This window comes from Hydra vulgaris, chromosome 02 (assembly GCF_038396675.1).
Source record: "Hydra vulgaris chromosome 02, alternate assembly HydraT2T_AEP".
NCBI lineage: Eukaryota > Metazoa > Cnidaria > Hydrozoa > Anthoathecata > Hydridae > Hydra > Hydra vulgaris.
The window spans coordinates 9411232-9430594 of NC_088921.1; the positions used below are offsets into that span (position 1 = coordinate 9411232).

A 19363-nucleotide genomic window follows, 5' to 3' on the forward strand; every position below is an offset into this window, starting at 1 on the left:
TCCTTAGAATCATTTAAGTTATTGCATTTTACATTTATTAATTTTTCCAATATAAAAAACATCCAATAACCAATAGGTTAAAATCTGGACTGTTGCGGGCCATGAAACAGGAATGAAACAAGGGAAATTTTTCTTTTGAACGATTTTTGCATTATTTTTGGACGCTAAATTCTGATGGAAAGTAGATTTTTATTTTTTAATTGTTTTTTTTTGCCGTTTAATAATATATACAGTTTCGAAGCATATAAATAAAAATAAATATTGGCGGGGCAAGAAGAAGACTTATTTAGCCTCATCACCGAGCCCCATTCTCACGTATTTACAAAAACCTTAATATTTAAATATCTATAGTTAACAAACCATTTATTAAAAAAAATATAAAAGTAAAATAGATAACAATTCGTTGTCATTTAAAGAAAAATTTAAAGAATCAAAATTTAAGGAAAGAGTAAGATCAAGTGAATAAGAAAAAATAAATAAGATATTATCATTTTCTTAAAATTTAAAAACTTCAATTAAGATTTAAAAATAAAAAAGTAAATAAATTAATATACACCATAGAAATAACATAAATAAATTAGTATACTTCATAGAAATAACGTAAATAAATTAGCAAACGCCATCGAGGTAATACCATAATTAAGGTAATGAAAAAAAAAAACGTTGTTACACTTAGTGACATTTTTGTATTAATTATTTTTTGTATTTGAGATTTGATTAAAAAAAACATTTGAAATCGGATGAATTAAAATCTATTAGTAAGAATGCCTGTTTTGATTCATTTTTAAACTGCTCTATACTAGTTTTATGTGTATTTACAATCTTGGGAAACATTTTCCACAAGTAAGATCCTTGGTAAAGAATTGAATGTGAAATTAGTTTTAAATTATATTTCGGGACAACAAAGTTGTTATTAGAAAATTTTGTTGAATACTTATGAACTATTTTGTCGAAATAGGATTGATATGTTTTAAAAGATAATCCTATGTTTGTTTTATACATGAACATTAAAACTTGGTGCAAGTTGATTTTATATATGTTTTATGTTCCGAGTAAACGCAGAAGAGGCTCACAAGGTACAGTTCTATCAGCTCCAAAAATTGTTCTGCACGCGTGTTTTTGTTTACAGTACAATTTTTTCAATTTTGTATGGTTTGTACTTGCTCATGCAATATTGCAATAAATTAAATAATAATGAATAAAAGAAAAATATAAACTTTTTAAAGGATTATTGTTTAAAAATGGTTTAGTCCTATATATCATTGCTAGATTTTTTGATATTTTATTTTCAATACTTTTTAATGTTCATCTAAGATTACACCTAGAACGTTTACTGAGTATTCCCTTTTAATGTTAGTGTTATTTATTATTAGGTTAGGCAATTTGATGAGAATATTTCTTGATTTATTCACTTTGTGGAACAAAATAAATTTGGTTTTATCCACATTTAGAGAAAGTTTATTACTTATAAACCACTCATTAACTTTCGATAATTGTTCGTTTCTTGTTTCAAATAGTGTATTAATAACTCTGTGGGAATAAAAAAGATTGAAGTCATCTGCAAAAAGAATACAATTTAATAGGTCTGTTGCTAAATTTAAATCATTAATGTACACTAAGAACAACAGTGGTCCTTAAGTAGAGCCCTGGGGAACCCCGCAAGTTACGACAGACGGAAATGTTTGTTTTTGTTCATACACTATAAATTGTTTTCTATCGGTCAAATAACTTTTGAACTAAAGTAAACTGTTATTTTTTACTCCATAGTGTTCAAGTTTTTTTACTAGTATATTATGATTAACGATATTGAAGGCTTTTGACAGATCAATGAAAACTCCTACGGTAAAGTAGTTGCTACTGAAAGCAATTGATGCAAAAGCAAAAGAAATGAATGCCAAATATTCTATTAGTATGAAGTTTTACAAAATAGAATATAAAAATAGAATATAAAATTGAATATGATAATAGAACTCCTACACTAGTGGCCATAGGAATGTACACCCTTTCAAAATATATGAAAACTTCACTTTGGTATGTTTTTTAAAAGAAAATAACCATATTTATGTGGTTTTCAATATTGATTATTATTTTTTGATGTGTTTAGATTAAAAAAAACTAAAACTTTGATTAAAGTTCACAATTTAATATAAAAATATAACAATTTAATGACGAAGTGGCAGGTTATGATGAATTTACGTTTTACAGCTTACAAAACACGTTATTAAAAAAATGGCTTATAAAAAAAAAACTTAATATTTTGTTGGATATCCATTATTTTTTATTACTGCAGCAATTCTACTAGGCATTGAGTCCACTAACTTGCCCAAATCTTTAGTGCTGATCACGTGAAACCAGGACTTGATTATGGCCTCTATTAGTTGTCGCTTGTTCCCAGGTTTTCTTTTCCTTACAAGTTTTTCCAGTCAAGGTTTTCTATTGGATTCAGGTCCAGACTGTTTCAGGCTACTTTAAAACGTTTATCTTTTTGGCTTTAAACCAATTTTTGACAGTTTTTGCGGTGTCGCATGTAGCACTGTCCTGCTGGAACACACAGGTTTCTGTTTTGCCCTCAAACAAATCATCAATTGATGGGAGTAATTTGGCTTCTAATATGTTTTCTTGGTAATTTTTGGCGTTTAAAATACCATCCACAATGTGGATACGACCCACAGCATCTCTGGTCATACATCCTCACACCATAACACTTATGGGATGCTTCATTGTAACCAATGTGCACTCAGTTAAAAGATCTTCACCGGCTTTCTTCTCACATAATTGATTCCATCACTTCCAAAAATGGAAATCTTGCTTTCATCACTCCTAATAACTCTTGCCCAGTCTTCCTTTGTCCACTTCTTGAGTTCTTTTGCCCAAATCAAACGATTCTTTCGTTGTTTTTTTGTTTAAATAAGGTTTTTTTCTGGGTCTTCTTTCTTTTAAACCATTTTCAAAAAGCCTTTGGTGAATTGTTCTTGAACAAACCGAAACTCCGGCGGCCTCTAAATCATTTTTAATTTCAGCTGAAGTTGCTCTTCGGTTCATAAGTGCAAGCCTCATTATCATCCTGTCATCGTTTGCAGTTGTCTTCTTAAATTTTCTATTTTTTGGCATCTTTTTGAAGGTATTGGTTGCCTTAAACTTTCCTCACTCCAGATTTTGTTGCTCCATTTCCCAACTTTTTGGCGATTTCAATGTACGAATAACCTTCTCCACGTAATGTAACAGCTTTGCATCGCTTTGTTGGTGACCAATATCCTTTCGCCATTGTAAATAAAAGTACAACTTTAAAAAACACACTAAATCTTCAAGAGCACTGTCGACTTTTCACCAGCAATTGTTGAAACTCTATAAACTCAATCATTTGTCAATTAACCGGGCGCTTAAGCAGGAATAACTTTTCGTTAGAAAAAGTTGTCAGTGGTGCCGTTTCTTTATCAATTTTCATCTCTTAATACGCTTAAGTCTATTCCTGTCAGACCAGCAGATAACAGAGCCAACGACACCGGCCCCTCTCCCCCTTTATTTTTTCAAAAAAAAAATGTGGATATAGATGACTTTTTGAAAAATTGACGATTGTGCCCCTCCACTTTGAAACCCGTATCGTCAGCCCTGAGATAACTATCTTTTTATTAGCTTTCATCCATAAGTTTGTTTTAATCAAATTTCTGATGGATTTGGAATTGGTTTCAAATTATTTTACAACTGATCTTCTTGATTTAGCTAAATTGCGTCTATAACAAATAAGCTTTATGAATTTTTTGGAACGAACCTCTTTATTTCTCTGTTTTTTTGCTGGGATTTCATCTCCATCCTTAAGATATTTTAAGGTTTAATTCCATCTTGCGAAAAAAACTTTTGTGAAAACATAAACTTTATATAAATAACTATAAACATTTTTAAACATATACTTAACAAACATTTTTATTTTACACTTTTGTCATATTTTTACCATAATTTTAAGTTTAAATTTTTTAACTTTACAATTTGCATATGGTCACATACTAACATTTAGTTGAATCGCGATTCAAGTTACTCTTTGAGAGAGATTCTTCTTTTTAAAATAGACGATGACGTAGCTACAATAATAAAAAAAAAAGTTAAAATTTTAATTTTTCTTATCTCATTTCCAGTACTTTTTTAATAACAAAATTTTAATAATACATTAATAAATCCGACATAATGTCAAATTTATGAGCTAATAATAAAGCCGATATAATATGTCAGGTTTATGAACTAATAGTAAATCCGACATAAAACGTCGGATTTATAAACTAATAAAAAGTTAAGTTAAATGATCACTATTTCCGATTGCAACATAAGATTATCATTCTTTTACAAACTCGACGTAAGATATGAATGTTTGCGACGTAAGATATGACGTAAGATATGAATGTTTGCGACGTAAGATATGACGTTAGAATGTTTGCCAGAAATTTTGTTCTTACAGTTATTTTGATAAGAAAAAAAAAAACAAATTAAATAACATATTTTCACCTTAGGGGTCGTCCTTAAATTGCGTCATGCTTTAGGGAGGAGGTGGCCGAAAGGGAAGGGATTAGTGGTTTTGTGACGACTCGTACTTGTTACTAAAGAGTTAAGATGTTGCGACGAGGGGGGAAGAGAGGGGTAAAAAATGGTAAAAAATTGCGTGACGTAATGTATGGAAAACCGCTTATTGTATAGCGGCCTGATAAACCTACAAAATTTGTAATTTAAACAGATCGGAAATAAAACTAATCATATAAAAATGATCAATGGAAGCCATCATAAAACTTTATTTCTAATGTTTGTGCCACAGAAACTCATTTGCAAAAAAAGTGCACGACTCAAGAATCAACAAAATTATAAATGTTACCAGATTATTATCTTTAATATTTTAATTGAACTTTTCACAAAATCTTTATTCAAATAATTTGATTATCGAATATACAAATACTTTAATTTCAGATTTCCAAATACTAATTCAAGTGCAAATATATATAATCGGCATTTTCCAAATACAAATACAAATATTTTTAAGTTAGGTTAATGCAATATTGATAAAATGGTATGCTAAATAGAAGAATTAAAACAAGCCTTTAATAAATATCTATTAAAAACTAAATTTTAGTTTATTTTAGTGTTAAAAATGAAGAGTAATAAAACAACAACAAATATCTTGGTTTTTCCCATATAAACACTGGTCAACCTTGTTTACGGTGGGAAAAACACTGTAACAAATACATTTCAATCAAATGCAAAGACTCATGTTAAGACATGTTAAAGACAAATGTTAGACACAGCAAAAACTGATGTTGTCACCCTGACCTGAAATTTGGCTTATACAATATTTGTGAAACTATAATTCTTACAACGAACTACAAAAAAGACAAATATAAGTACGACTGATAATCATATTAACACTTTGATACTTCAAAAATCCCTTAAGAACCAACCAAGACATCAACAAACTAGTTTTAGCCGGTCAAGTTCACCACTTCCATTAATTAACTTGCTTCAGTAAAAATTATTATTATAAAAAATTTTAGCCTGCTTTTTCTTGAAATAAAACTTTTTTTGCTTTTCAAATTATTTTGTAATTATTTTTTTTTGCCCTTTGCCATAAAGACTTTGGCCACCCTTGCTGTAGATGGTACTTTTAGGTATCTAAACACTTTTTAAATTCATTTCAGTTTGTAGTTGTCAACTTTCTTCTGGATAAGAGATTTGAATAAAATTTATTTTTAGATTTTGGGCCGGCAAAGTCTAGAGCCAAGCCAATGATAAACATAAAAATCACCAATAACAACAACATTGGAAAACGAATAAAGATAAAAAGATTTGGTTAATTTGACTAGAAATAACACCAAAATGTGTGTAGAAAAGGTTATCAAGTGAAAGGTTGCTAAATGAAAGCACGCAAAGGAACAGTTAGAGAATTCGAATCTGATTTCGAACTAAAATTTTTTTTTACTTTTTCAGCCATATTAATAGTATTATTATTAATATTTGAATATATTGAAGCAACTTACATTGCTTGCTTATTCGACGTGTTCTTGGTAAACTTTCGCATCTACCCTCACTCATCCAAGCTGAAACCTGAAATTTAATATTTTCACTTCAGAATAACATTTCAAAACTAAAAACAAATTTCAAATATAACTAAATGTAGTTACTGTAAATCTATAAACTTTAGTTGGCTGAAGAGCTTGCGCAGTAAAACAGCGGTCAATGCCTCTATATATTACCTGGAAATAAATGTTAAACTTAATTCATAGTTGCAGTTCGTTAATTGTTTTGAAACTATATTATTTTTATATATAAACTTAATTCTAAAGCATAAATCAAATAAATAAATATATGTTCAAAAAAGTATTAAACAAAAATAATGATATGAGGAGGAAAAACATTTGCTAACAAAAGAACAACATTCAATACAAGAGGATATATGAAAAAGCACATAAAAGTTTTCCAAAAAATAGAAAATCTAAAAAGTTTTAAGAAGATTATTATAGAAAAAAATAACAAACTATGTTTTTAGATTTCCTTCAATCAGTAAAGAATGCGATAACAATAATGTGAAATTATAATAGACTTAGAAAAAATTAACTAACCTAAGCCTGAAAATGTTTTTAATAAGGATAAGAAAATAGGCTTTAAGTATACTCAGTGCTCAAAATATATATATATATATTTTTTTCAACATCTTCGCTTCCAACAAGGCTGCAAGCAACTACTATAAGAGTTGGAAGTTACTGGAAGAGAAAAGATGAAGTTTGGAGAGCAAGATAATAATTGACAGACAACTTAAAAGATTGCAAATTGTATGAATCAGGAAAGCAAGATGAAGGAAGCAATTTCCAAAGAACTGATGTTTGAGGAAAAAAACTAAACAAATAAGAGTTTTGGGAGCACTTAGGAACAGTCACAAAAAAAGGATGAGACTTAACTGTCTCATCCTTTTCTATAACTGTAACACAAGAATGAATTTTCGCAGATGGCACAAGAGACACAAGCTCTTTAGTGCAGTGCCCAATATAATATTTGTAAAAAAGAGAAAGAGAAGCAACATTATGGTGATGTGATAATGGTTGGAAGGTGGCTGCAAGAGCAGGTTCAAATATGTTTACAATGCTTGTCTAAAAAAGAAAAAGCATCATTAGAAGATCTGCCCCATGATTCTTTTTTTGAAGGCCACTACAGACGAGGAGGCTACTTAATTGTGGTTATAACCCTCTCTCAACTCTATAACACCAAAACACAAACCTTGACAAACAAGGCCGCTGCGCCAAGAAACAAGTTGAGCGCGGTACTACCAGGAATGTGGTGGGGATTGAACTTGGAACCTCTTGCTTACGAAGCGAGCACTCTACCACTACACCACTACCGTATAAACTACACCCTTACCTGCATTTGGCAATAGTATTCCATGCAAGGATTCTAAGTACTAGAATCCGGAGTAAAAAAGTGTTAAGCACGATAACCTTAGCAGATGCAAATTTTGCAATAAATTTGATATACAGTTTCCAAGAAAGGTTGGAAGTAAGAGTTAGTCCTAGAAATTGAAGGGTAGATGACTCATCAAGCACAATAATGCTCATATATATGAGAAGATCTAAATTATTGCGATAATGATTGGCTGAAAAAAATTTGGTTTTATCTAAATTAAAGTTCACCAGCCACTGTGAGCCCCATGCTGTAGTAAAAGTGAAATCCTTTTCAAGCTCAAATGCCTCCTCCAAGCAATCAGAAAGTGTTGGCTTCTTATCAAAGCAAGAATAAATGGTAGTATCATCAGCAAACAATGCCACCTTAGTTGTGAGAATCTGAAAGATCTGGAAGATCGTTAATGTAAATTAAAAATAAATAGTATAGGGCCAAGAACTGAACCTTGAGGAACCCCTGAAGATACAGAATATGAAAAAGAGTGTTGTCCATTGAGGATTAATTTTATACTACGATCGAAAAGAAAGGACTCAATAATCTTAAAGATGTTACCAGATAGACCATAAGAAAAAAGCTTATGGAGAAGACCAGCATGCCAAACTATATCAAAGACTTTAGAAATGTTAAGAACAATAGCCTTAACCTCTCAACCTCTATTTAATGCACAATAAAACCTAACAATTATTACTGTTAGCATATCAGCTGTAAAAACAAGAAGATCGAAATCTATATTGATGAAAGTAATTTATTACTATCACAAAGTAAGTTAATAGATTCAAGATGAGAGATTTAGCGTTTTTTTATTAAGAGATTTAAAAACCTTGCTTATGATTGGAAGAAGACTAATGGGGTGGTTGTTAGACGAGTCAGACCACTCTCCAAAAATTTTGAAAATAGGAATTACAGATGCCCTTTTCCAAAAGGCTGGAAAAAAAGACTCTGATAAGCACTTGTAAAATAGTTTTGAAAGTATAGACGACAGCTCCAGAGAACACATTTGCAAGACTAACTAAGTATGTTGTCCGAGCCCCAAGCAGTAGAAAAGTTTAATCAGGAAATCACTTTTGATACAGAAGCTGGAGTGATATGAATGTCAAGCAATGGATCAACCTGTTTGACGGCTATATCAGGTAGAACGCAACTATTGGAATCAAGAGATGATATTGATGAAAAGTTCATAGCAAACAATTCAGCTTTATCTTTAGGTGAGGTGACAAAATCTGAACCACACAAGAAAGGTGGAATAACAGATTTGCCCTTATTATTAATACTGTTAAAGATTCTCCAGAAGTCACGAGAGTCTAATTTTTGTGATGAAATACGAGATTTCATGACATGAGAATAGTGGGCTTTGGCCTTAAACAAAACCTTTTTAAAATGGTTTCTAGCAATAGTAAACAGACGTCTGTCTTCAGAAGAACTGTTTTGCTGATAGATATAGAAGTAACGGTTTTGTTTATAATTGCAGCAGCGCATTGTGAAGAAAACCATGGAGAAGAATGAGGCTTGAGCTGGAATCGTTGAGAGGCAATAAAAGAATTCATGCAAGCCTAAAATCCACGAAGTTATGTAAGAAGTGCATTTATCAGCAGGGAGACGAAAAGATTTCTACCCAAAGGGCTATCACGTAAAAAATCATGGAAATTTAACAAATTAGTTACTTCATATCTAGATATACCTTCCAACCATATTGAACCTTTAAGAAAGTATATGATGGAAACAGTGCAACACTCTTATTTTAGTGCAAGATTCTTATTGAGGTCTCTACAATCAGCCTCTTTGAATTATTCTTTTCTACTGACCTTTTATTGAATCCATATATGCAATTAATCCTTATTTTCTAGTTTCTTACTCCTGATTCAACTCTCTGCTTCTGCTTCCTGATTTAATTCTTTGGTTCAGTTCAATCTTGTGTTACTAGCCTTTTCTGTTAAAAAAAACTTTTAAATAGTTTTTACCACAAGCATCAGTGCTTTGAAAATCACACGTCTTCATGTTTTCCTGACTTATATAATTTACAGTCTTCTATCAACAGTTTTTAATTTACAGTCTTCTATCAACAGTTTTTAATTTACAGTCTTCTATCAACAGTTTTTAATTTACAGTTTTCTATCAATAGTTTTAATTTACAGTCTTCTATCAACAGTTTTTAATTTACAGTCTTCTAACAAAGTTTTTAATTTACAGACTTCTATCAACAGTTTTCTTTTCTTTAACTTTCTTTACTATTTTTGGTTTCATTCTTTTCATCATTCTTCAACTAAAAGTTAACTTCTAAGCATAATATGGATTTTTGTTGGGAGCAAAAGAAAAAACAACAACAATAAGAAAGAATGTAAATGATGATAAAAATCACAAAGAAACATAAGCAAAGACTCTAGTAACAATAAAGTTCCTTGCATGATTAGCAAAAAACTTTATGAGCCTCTGTGTTCCATTGCTAAATGTTAAATTACTTTTTCCATCAGAAAATTTTAATTCATGTCACGACTAGTGTTACTAAGAGAATTTCTTGTTAGATTTGAAACTAAGAACAAACTAAAGTAGAAATACATTAAAAAACAACAACAACAAACCATGTTATCCATTCTAAGTTCATAATAATTTAATCTGCCAAGAAGATTTCTAGGAGGATCCCACTCAATAAAAATCTCTGTTTTACCATGAACATGTAATTGAGGAGGTGAGGGTGCAAAATAATCTAATAATAAAAACTTATACAATACAATTATCTTATAAATTATTTTGATTTATGAAAAAATAAATGTAATTAATATAATGAAATAATTAAATAAATATAAATAAATAAAAATATATGAAATTGAAAAATAGCTAAATAGAACACTAAAGAAAAATTTTTTTTCATAATTTTACAGAAAATCTTTATAGGGTATCAACAAGTAGCTTGTGCTACTTGTGCCTGCACCTTATATTATGCCTAGTGCCTATATCCTGGTTTCAAGATGTGGAAATGCATTTTAAAAATATTAAATTATACTTAATGTATTTTGTTTAATGTATAAAATAATTATAACAAAAAATACCAAGAGTATTTGTTGTTGATGTTAAATAAGCTGCTAATCCTTTTCCTTCACTAGTTAGAGCACGTATCTAAACAAAATGGCTGCTTATGTTATATACCTTAACAAATTACTTTATGTAAGCTGAGGAATTTTTTTTTTTAGTTTAAAACTAATGTTAAAATTATCAATAAACAGTCACAATTTACAAGCAAAAAGTTAAAATATTTAAATTAAACAATGATTTTATTAATTTGTAGTTAATTTATTATTATTAAATAAAAAATTGTTGGAATATCTCAATACCTCAAAATTGTACTGAGTTGAAGATTGTAGATGTGTCATTATATAACTTTTCGTCTTTAAAAATATACTTATTAAAAAAATAAAAAATTAAAACCAAAAAATCAATCAGAATCAGAGGTAATTAGGAATTAGGAGATGGAAGTATCAGAATTAGAGGTAATCAGGAGATAGAGGTAATCAGGAATCAGAAGAAGTTATCAGAACCAGGGGTAATTAGAAATCAAGAGATGGAGATATCAGAATCAGAGGTAATCAGGAATCAGGAAATAGAAGTATCAGAATCAAATGTAATCAGGAGATAAAGGTATCAGAATCAGAGGAAATCAGGAATCAGGAAATAGAAGTATCAGAATCAAATGTAATCAGGAGATAGAGGTATCAGAATCAGAGGTAATCAGGAATCAGGAGAAAAAATAAAAAGTACAAAAAAGTGATGCAATAATAGCAGATGTAACTTTAGCAACTTTGTAGTCGATTGAAAATTTTTTACATGGTTTTGACAAGTGGTCAGTAGTGCAGTTTTCATTCATTAAAATAAAAACATTAAAAATTTTGCAATAATTACAAGCAGCAAAAAAATTTTGTTTGTACTAAAATTCACCAGTATTTGCAAACACACAGAAGAGAGATTACATTTAAGATCATCTATTATAAACAGTCAAAAACCTTTTATATACTGGAGTATAAAATTGAACTATCAGCAAATAAATTTAAAGAAAGATTTTTAAGAAAAACAAAATAAGTTTTATGCATCTATTAAAATATTATGAAATACAAAACAACATATAAAACTTTTCACGCCATAAAGCCTCATTGTCTACCTGTTAGTGACCACCCAGCATATAAATAGATAATTCAATATGCTTTTATATTATATATAAGCATACTGAATTACATAGTATATTTTAACTCAGAAAATTGATTCTCTTGTCATTTTAAAACTTTAAAAAATGTACCAATTAAAAAGTAGAAACATCTAAGAAATAACATATTGGAAATTTCAAAAAGCATTTTCACACTAAAGCTTCAAAACATAAAATTAGTGTTTCTTGGTTAAAAAAAACATTTTAAAATTATTTGATATATCCGCATGCAGATGGATGGTAAGATGGTATCATCTTATCATCCTTGTTTAAATTGTGATGACAGGTTAGAAGCTAGCAATACACATACAAAAATCTAGAATTTATAAACAAGTATGATCAAAAAAATTTGTCACAAAACTGACTACAAATTTTACAGAAGTTTCTGTCAAGTTTTAATTCTTTAACTATGTCGTCAAATTTTATTATATATTACCCTTTAGAAATGTTTGTTACAAGGGTTGTTCTAATAAGTAATATGTCTCTGTGAAGAAAGCAAACAGGGTTTTTTTTTGCTGTTGTTGTTGTTTTTTTGTTTTTTTTTGTGTTATTATATTTTAGTTTTATGCTTGTTAATAATTGAAAAACTTTCTCTTAAATTTAGTTAAATTCTTCCCTAAAAATAAGTTCCAGTTTTAGAAAAAGACTATTAAAAGCAAGTTTCATTTTGAAACTAGAAGACTTTAAAACATCCAAATAGATAAAAAAGAGAAAGCAAAAGTTGCAAGAAAAATAGGTAATGAAAAAATTATAATAACTGGCCATTTTATAATAACTTTGGCCAATTTTTAAATTAGTCAAACTGAAGAAGAAAAAAAAAATAATTTAATTATGTCATCAAATTTTATTATAAATTACACTTTGTAAAAGTGCGTTGCAAGGGTTGTTCTAATAAGCGGCAAAGGGGTTTAAGTTTAAGGGGTAAACAGGTTCTATCTGTTGACAAGCCTTGCACCCCTTCTTCATCTTTTAGGCTGGCGTTGATGTATTTATAATGTATTGTTTCCAGTTAAGGATGTTGAATGCTGGATCTTTTTGACTCAATGCATGGGTTTGTTTGTGTCTCTGTTTGTATGACAAGTCAACTCATTCTATTATCTCCTAAAAAGAATACTGCTCTATAGTCGGCTGGTAGGCAGGTTTCCCAAACTCTGTGGTAGCTCTCAATGGGGTTGATTCCATCAATAGCTGTAAAATAGCAGAGTACTAACAGTGCCATGTTGAGCATAGATGGTGTCCCTGTTCGTACTTTTAGTGTGAATTGTCAAGGCCTTATTTGGAGCCCTTTGTTTCAGCTTAGGGTTTGTTAATAGTCAGTTCAAATCAGTGGAAAGCTCTGTAAAGCTTTTATCAGAGCCATCAATGAAAGTTTATAAGTCAAATTAAGAGACAGCTTCATCCTTACAAAAAACCAGAGCAGAGGAGAAAATAAGTGAAAAATTGAAAAATGAAATTGAAAAATGATTAATTTAAAATTTTTTTTCTTTTAATGTTAATTTAAAAAACAAAAAAAACATTTTACATATTCATATAAGATTATTGTGAAAGGCAGGATTTAGGGGAGGGCTGAGTGGGCTGCAGCCCAGGGGCTTCCACCATTTTATGATATTTAAATTAGAATACAGAAAAAATATTTTACTTATATTTACACATATTTAATTAAATAATATTGAACTTTTTTTGGACATTTAAAAATTTTTATTTGACTTACTAATAATAGATGTATTTACATTTATTGGCAATGAATGGTCTCTAAAAATCAAGATAAGATAGTTTATGCCATCCGCGATCGGTGTGCACCGTCGATTGTAATAATATTAGTAAATGTGATTCTAAATATACACATGTGGGTTTTCGGAAATATAAAATACACATTACAGACTACCTGTCTGTAGATAAATTATCGTTATTTGTTCGTTGCACTTATTGCATGTCAGACGTCAGTTAACAACAGTTGCATACACAATAGACAATAGTTACAGACTTTATTTGTTTCTTAAATTATAAGTTAACCAGTGAATAGTGTTAAAATTTAAAAATGGAAGAAGATCGCGGTAAATTAAAGCAAGTTTATATAAGTGGTGCAGATAAACGAAAATTGGCAAAAGAAAAAGATAAAAAAAATACGGAAATAATTTCAAAAACTAGGCGAATGACAGAGTTTTTCATAACACAGCGCAACACCACTTCTTCTTCTTCTGAGGTTCAAAGTTTTACAATTACTATACAAAGAATAAATATTACTTTTAATAATATATATTTTTTATTTTTTATATTTAATAGCATATAATAATAAAATATATGCAGGTTAGGTAGTTTAAATAATAAATATTACAACATATATTTTTTTCATGTATACATACTATACTATACTTATCTCTTCAAATTTACCTTTCCTAATTAAAATTGTTTAAAATCAAAAAAAATTATACGTATATTGGCCACTTAGGTGTATATTAATTAAAAAAAAATAATAATAAAAATTGAAAATCAAACGCATTAATATTATAAATACAAATTTAAAAAAGTCTTATCAGTTTAATTTCCATTAGGTACATATTTTAAATATTTTTTTTATTTCAGTCATATCAAATTGTTCTACCACCTCAACTAGTAACTATCGCCGAAAACCCTTCACCTCAAAATATTGTTGAAGAAACAAATGAAAGCTTAAATTTAGATATAGGGTTATGGCCTGAAAATATGACAGGATTAATAGATTATTGGGCAAAAGTAGGAAGTTCAAATTTACAAAATTGTAATGAAGAATTATTTATACAAAAATCAAAATAACGGTTTGATGTGAAGTTTACTCGTAAATGTAATAAATCATTGTTTGAGCGAAAAACTGCTAATGGAGAAATAATTAAGCGTTCATGGTTATGTTTTTCACCATTCAATGGTAGCATTTTTTATTTTGTTTGTAAATTAATGTCCAAAACACGCATTCAATTTACTCATGATGGTTTCTGTGACTGGAAGCATGCAGATAATCGATTAATAAGTCATGAAACTTCCAAAGATCATTTAAATTCTGTGATAAATTTAGCAGTTCGTTTAAAAGAATTAGGCCGTATTAACAATGAACTTATAAAACAAACTGAAGATGTAAAGAGTTACTGGCGTAATATAATCAAGAGACTCGTAAGTGTTATAACATTTATATGTGAACGAGGTTTAGCATTACGTGGTAAAAATGAAATTGTCGGTTCGTCTAAAAATGGTAACTATCTTGGAATTCTAGAGCTATTAGCTGAGTATGATAATTTTCTTAAACAGCATATTGAAAATCATGCAAATCCTGGAAATGGGCACACTAACTATTTATCTTCTACTATCTGTGAAGAATTAATAGAAATAATGGGAAATAATGTTTTGAATGAAATATTTTCTCGTATAAAATTATCTAAATATTTTTCAATTTCATTAGATTCAACACCTGATGAAGGTTATATAGATCAATTAACATTAGTTTTTAGATATACTGAAAAAGATACACCAGTGGAAAGATTTTTGGTATTTATGCCAAACCAAGGCCATAAAGCTCAAGATATGTATGATGGTTTAATAAACTTTTTAAATAAATATGACTTAAACATAAAAAATTGTAGAGGCCAATCGTATGATAATGCTTCTGCAATGAGTGGGAAATATAATGGTCTCCAATCAAAAATTCTGAAAAATAATAAACTAGCTTCCTGGATTCCATGTGCTATACATACCCTAAATTTGGTAGGAAAAGCAGCAGCCGAGTGCTGTACTGGTGCTGTTGAATTTTTTGACTTTTTAGAGCAGTTATATGTATTTTTTACGGCATCAACAAAACGTTTTGAACTACTGGTTAAAACTCTAAGTTTAGAAAATACCAAAACCCGTATCCATGTACCACAACGAGTTAATACTACACGCTGGTCATGTAGATCTGATGCAACAAAAGCACTTATACTAGGCTATAAACAATTTAAACGTACTCTAATTCAAATAGCTGATGACTTTGAACAAACAACAAAAACGCGTTGCGATGCAAATTGTTTATACAACAAATTGTGCATACTTGAAACTGGAATTTACACGGTTTTTTGGAATAATATCCTTGAAAGAGTAGATAAAACTTATAAATTACTGCAAGATGCGACATTAGACCTTAATACTGCAAAATCTGCTATTAAGTCTTTAAAGAATTTTGTTCAAGCTAAACGTGATAACTTTGATCAATATGAAAAACAAGGAGTAGAAATTTCGGAAACAACAGATTATTTGAAGCACCGTAAACGGCAAAGAAATATCCGTTTAAATCCAATAGATTTTTATGTAACACCCGAGGTAGATTTAACTTCTTCTCAAAAATTCAAAATTCAAAATTTTTTACCTGTTATTGATACAATTATTTCTAACTTGGATAAACGATTGTTTGCTTATGAATTGGTATACCAACGATTTGGCTTTCTTCGAAAAATAGAACAACTAAGTAACCAAGAAATTGAAAATGAAGCAATTAAACTTGTTAAAATTTACCAGGATGATATTGATGAACACTTAGGAAACGAACTTATTCAATTTAAAGAATTTTATAAACATTTTAAAGATAAAAGCAGTGAATTTCACAATATTAGTCAAGAACATTTAATGTATAAAATATTAATTAATAAAGAAGTAAAAGATTGTTTTCCTAATGTTGAAATAGTTCTTCGTATTTATCTTGTTATTATGATTACAAGCAGCAGCAGTAAAAGATCATTCTCTAATTTAAAGCACATAAAAAATAGATTGCGTACTTCTATGGACGGAGACAGGCTCAATCAACTAGCGATAATGAGCTCTGAGTCTGATATTTTAAAAAAACTTGATTTTCAAAACGTTATTGATAACTTTGTACAAATAAAATAAAGAAAAGTTCCCGACATTTAATTTTAATTACTTGACATTATTATTTTTATTACTTTTATTTATTATTTTTCATTTAATTACTTACACTGAATATTATGATAATATTACTTAATATACTAGTTACAGTAACTAGTATATTAAGTAATAATATTGAGTATAACTAGTAACTAGTTATACTTGATTTGATTGTTTTTATAATTATTTATTATTAAATAGTAGTTAATTGTTACTAGTGTTACTACTACTAAACATAATAATAAATATTCAATAAGTAAAAAAATATATTTCCTTATTTATTTATAAGGGGCCCCCACAGTATATTCCGCCCAGGGGCCACCACATACCTAAATCCGCCCCTTAAAAAAGTTCCAAGATCATATTCAAATGAAATTCCGTGACCAGTAGCAACCGTGATTCTATAACTTTTAAAAAATTCTTTTCGAATGTTGTTAAAAACTAGAAATTAGCCTACGTCATTTTCATAAATAGATTGAAAAGCAAATTTTTAACCAATTACTCAGTGGCATATAAAATTTTTAAAATTCCTGAAGAACATTATGACCTCTCTAACTATTGTACAATCAGTCTTCTATCTGTCATTAGCAAGGTCTTTGAGTTATTAATCAACAAATTTATAACATCCTATCTTGAGTCAAATAACTTTCTGTCAGACAATACAATTTTGGATCTTCTGCCTCTATTGCTGACTTGCTAACTGCTGTGATTGGAAGATTCTATTGTGCATTAGATGGAAGCAGCAAGGCAAAGCAATAGCCCATTGCTCTTAATATATCTAAAGCTTTCTATAAAGTTTAGCATGCAGGTCTTCTTCATAAGCTTGCTTCATATGGTGTATCTGGGAAAGATTTCGAAATTATCAAATCATTTTTTTCTATTCGTTTTATTAAAGTAATCCTTGATGAACAATTCAGCAAAATCTTTTTACTGTGTCAGTCCCAGTATGCTCTAAAAACTTTTATTTGTCTTATTTTTTCCTGCACTTTAACCCTTTGGAACTCTCTCCCATCTTCATGTTTTTCTGACTCATACAACCTTCAACCTTTCAAGTCTTCGGTCAATCTGCTTGTTATATAACTCTATTATTTTTTCAGTTTCAAGTAACATTTCAGTTTCAACTTTTAAAGTCTTCTGCCAACCCTTTCCTTGCTATATAACTCTATATTTTTTTAGCTATATTTTTAGTAGCTCCCAACTTAATAGTGATTGTTTGCAGCCTTGTTGGAAGTTAAAGGTGTTGTTTAAGACGTTTGTTGGTGATGGCTCTGTCTATTCTAACTGCTGCCTAGTTACTATTATTATTAATTACTAAACTATTATCAGTAAAATACTTCTACAATCTCATCTTGAGTCTAAAAATTTAATTCTGAAATTAAACTTAAACCTGAATTATATTTATTTACTATTTAATTATTTGCTATCTGAATTGAGAAATAAATGAATGATTTTAATCTTCTTGTTTTACTGCTGACTCATTGTAACTATAGTAATAAAAAGATAAAAAGATTAGGTATAAGACAGCGAGGTAAGACATTGATAAAGTGAGGCAAGGGTGTTGCCACTTGGTTGCTTCTTTATATGGTTGATTGATATCTTGATATGATTCTTTTGATATTTATCATATATCTTGATGTTTTTGAAGCTGGTTTTCTCAATAAACTTTCTTTATAAGATGCATCTCAGAAAAATTTCAAAATTATTGAATCATTCTTTTCTAACCACAGTATTTAAGTTGTTTTATAAAAATTTGAAATAAATAAGTGTGTGAGAAACAACATACTTATTTATTTCAAATTTTATTCGTTTATTCATTGCGATTTTCTTCATGATGTTTCATTTCCTTCATGATGTTACACGATGTTTCATTTATTCATTGAGATTTCCTTCATGATTCCTTTATGAAATCATCACGAAGATCTCTTTTCTGTGACAGATAGGAGCAGTTACTGAAAAAAAAATATTTTAATTTTACTTCTATATTGACTCACTCACTCAGTCACTCTTTTTTTCATTCACACTTTTTTTAATAAGTTAGACACTCTTTTTGAGTTTTTTACTTAATATCTTCTCTAAATTTCTTTTATTTTTGTTGACTGACCTTTCATGAAAATATTCAATCAACTTTTCAATTCAATTCGAAAAACTGAACTCTCTTGGAAACATTCAATCATTGCAAAGTCAGTCTCTACTATAGCTCATCATTTACCTTGCTTGTCATTTTCTTACTTCTGATTCCATTCTCTACATCTATCAATCTTTTATTCATCCTTGTGTGGAACCCTGTTGTCATATTTAGGCAAGTGCTTCTAATAATGTCCTTTCTTTTATAAACAAGGTCTAAAAACACATTGAAAATATAGTTGGAAAACTCTAGATGCCAAGCATTTCTCTAGATGCAGAGTTTTTGTCCATTGTTGAAAGGTTGCATTTCTTCCTCATTCGTACTAACACTACTATTATAGCTGCTCAAGCACCTAGTTTTTCTTTTTCTTAATACTTATCATGGCAAAATATATATAAATAAAAATATACAAAGTATAACAAAAAAATTAATACTTATAACGCAAAATCATGGAAAATATTGATTTTACTTTTTTTAGCTTTAATATTTATATTATTATTTATATTTATCAAAAGAAAAAAAGTTCAAGCATAAAAAGAGAGTAATGCTATTATACCTTCAACAGAGAGTTCATACCCTATAATTACACCATTTTTTTCCAAAGGTTCATCCCAGCTAAGTTTCAATTTTGACGTCATAGAAAAAAGAACACAAAATTTTGTAGGAGCACTGGGCACTAAAATTAATTATTAATATTATAAAAAGACTTTTTAAATGTTTTC

The 19363-nt window shown here is 29.2% G+C and overlaps 1 protein-coding gene across 21 annotated transcripts in view; it reads right to left on the reverse strand.

Moving 5' to 3' along the window:
* Positions 1-3877: 3877 nt before the first annotated feature.
* LOC136076723 (usherin-like) overlaps positions 3878-19363 on the reverse strand; it is a 765758-nt gene continuing 750272 nt past the window's right edge. For 14 of the 21 annotated variants that reach the window (XM_065790105.1, XM_065790109.1, XM_065790104.1 and 11 more), the window contains 5 exons: positions 19198-19317; positions 10002-10126; positions 6156-6227; positions 6012-6078; positions 3878-4076 (listed from right to left, as the gene is read on the reverse strand). In XM_065790105.1, the coding sequence (XP_065646177.1) occupies positions 4030-4076; positions 6012-6078; positions 6156-6227; positions 10002-10126; positions 19198-19317 (431 nt within the window). In that variant the 3' untranslated portion in view covers positions 3878-4029. Of the gene's footprint in view, positions 4077-6011; positions 6079-6155; positions 6228-10001; positions 10127-10469; positions 10537-10751; positions 10844-19197; positions 19318-19363 lie in introns of those variants that run through there. The other 7 variants (XM_065790119.1, XM_065790117.1, XM_065790120.1 and 4 more) reach the window with 3 other exon arrangements.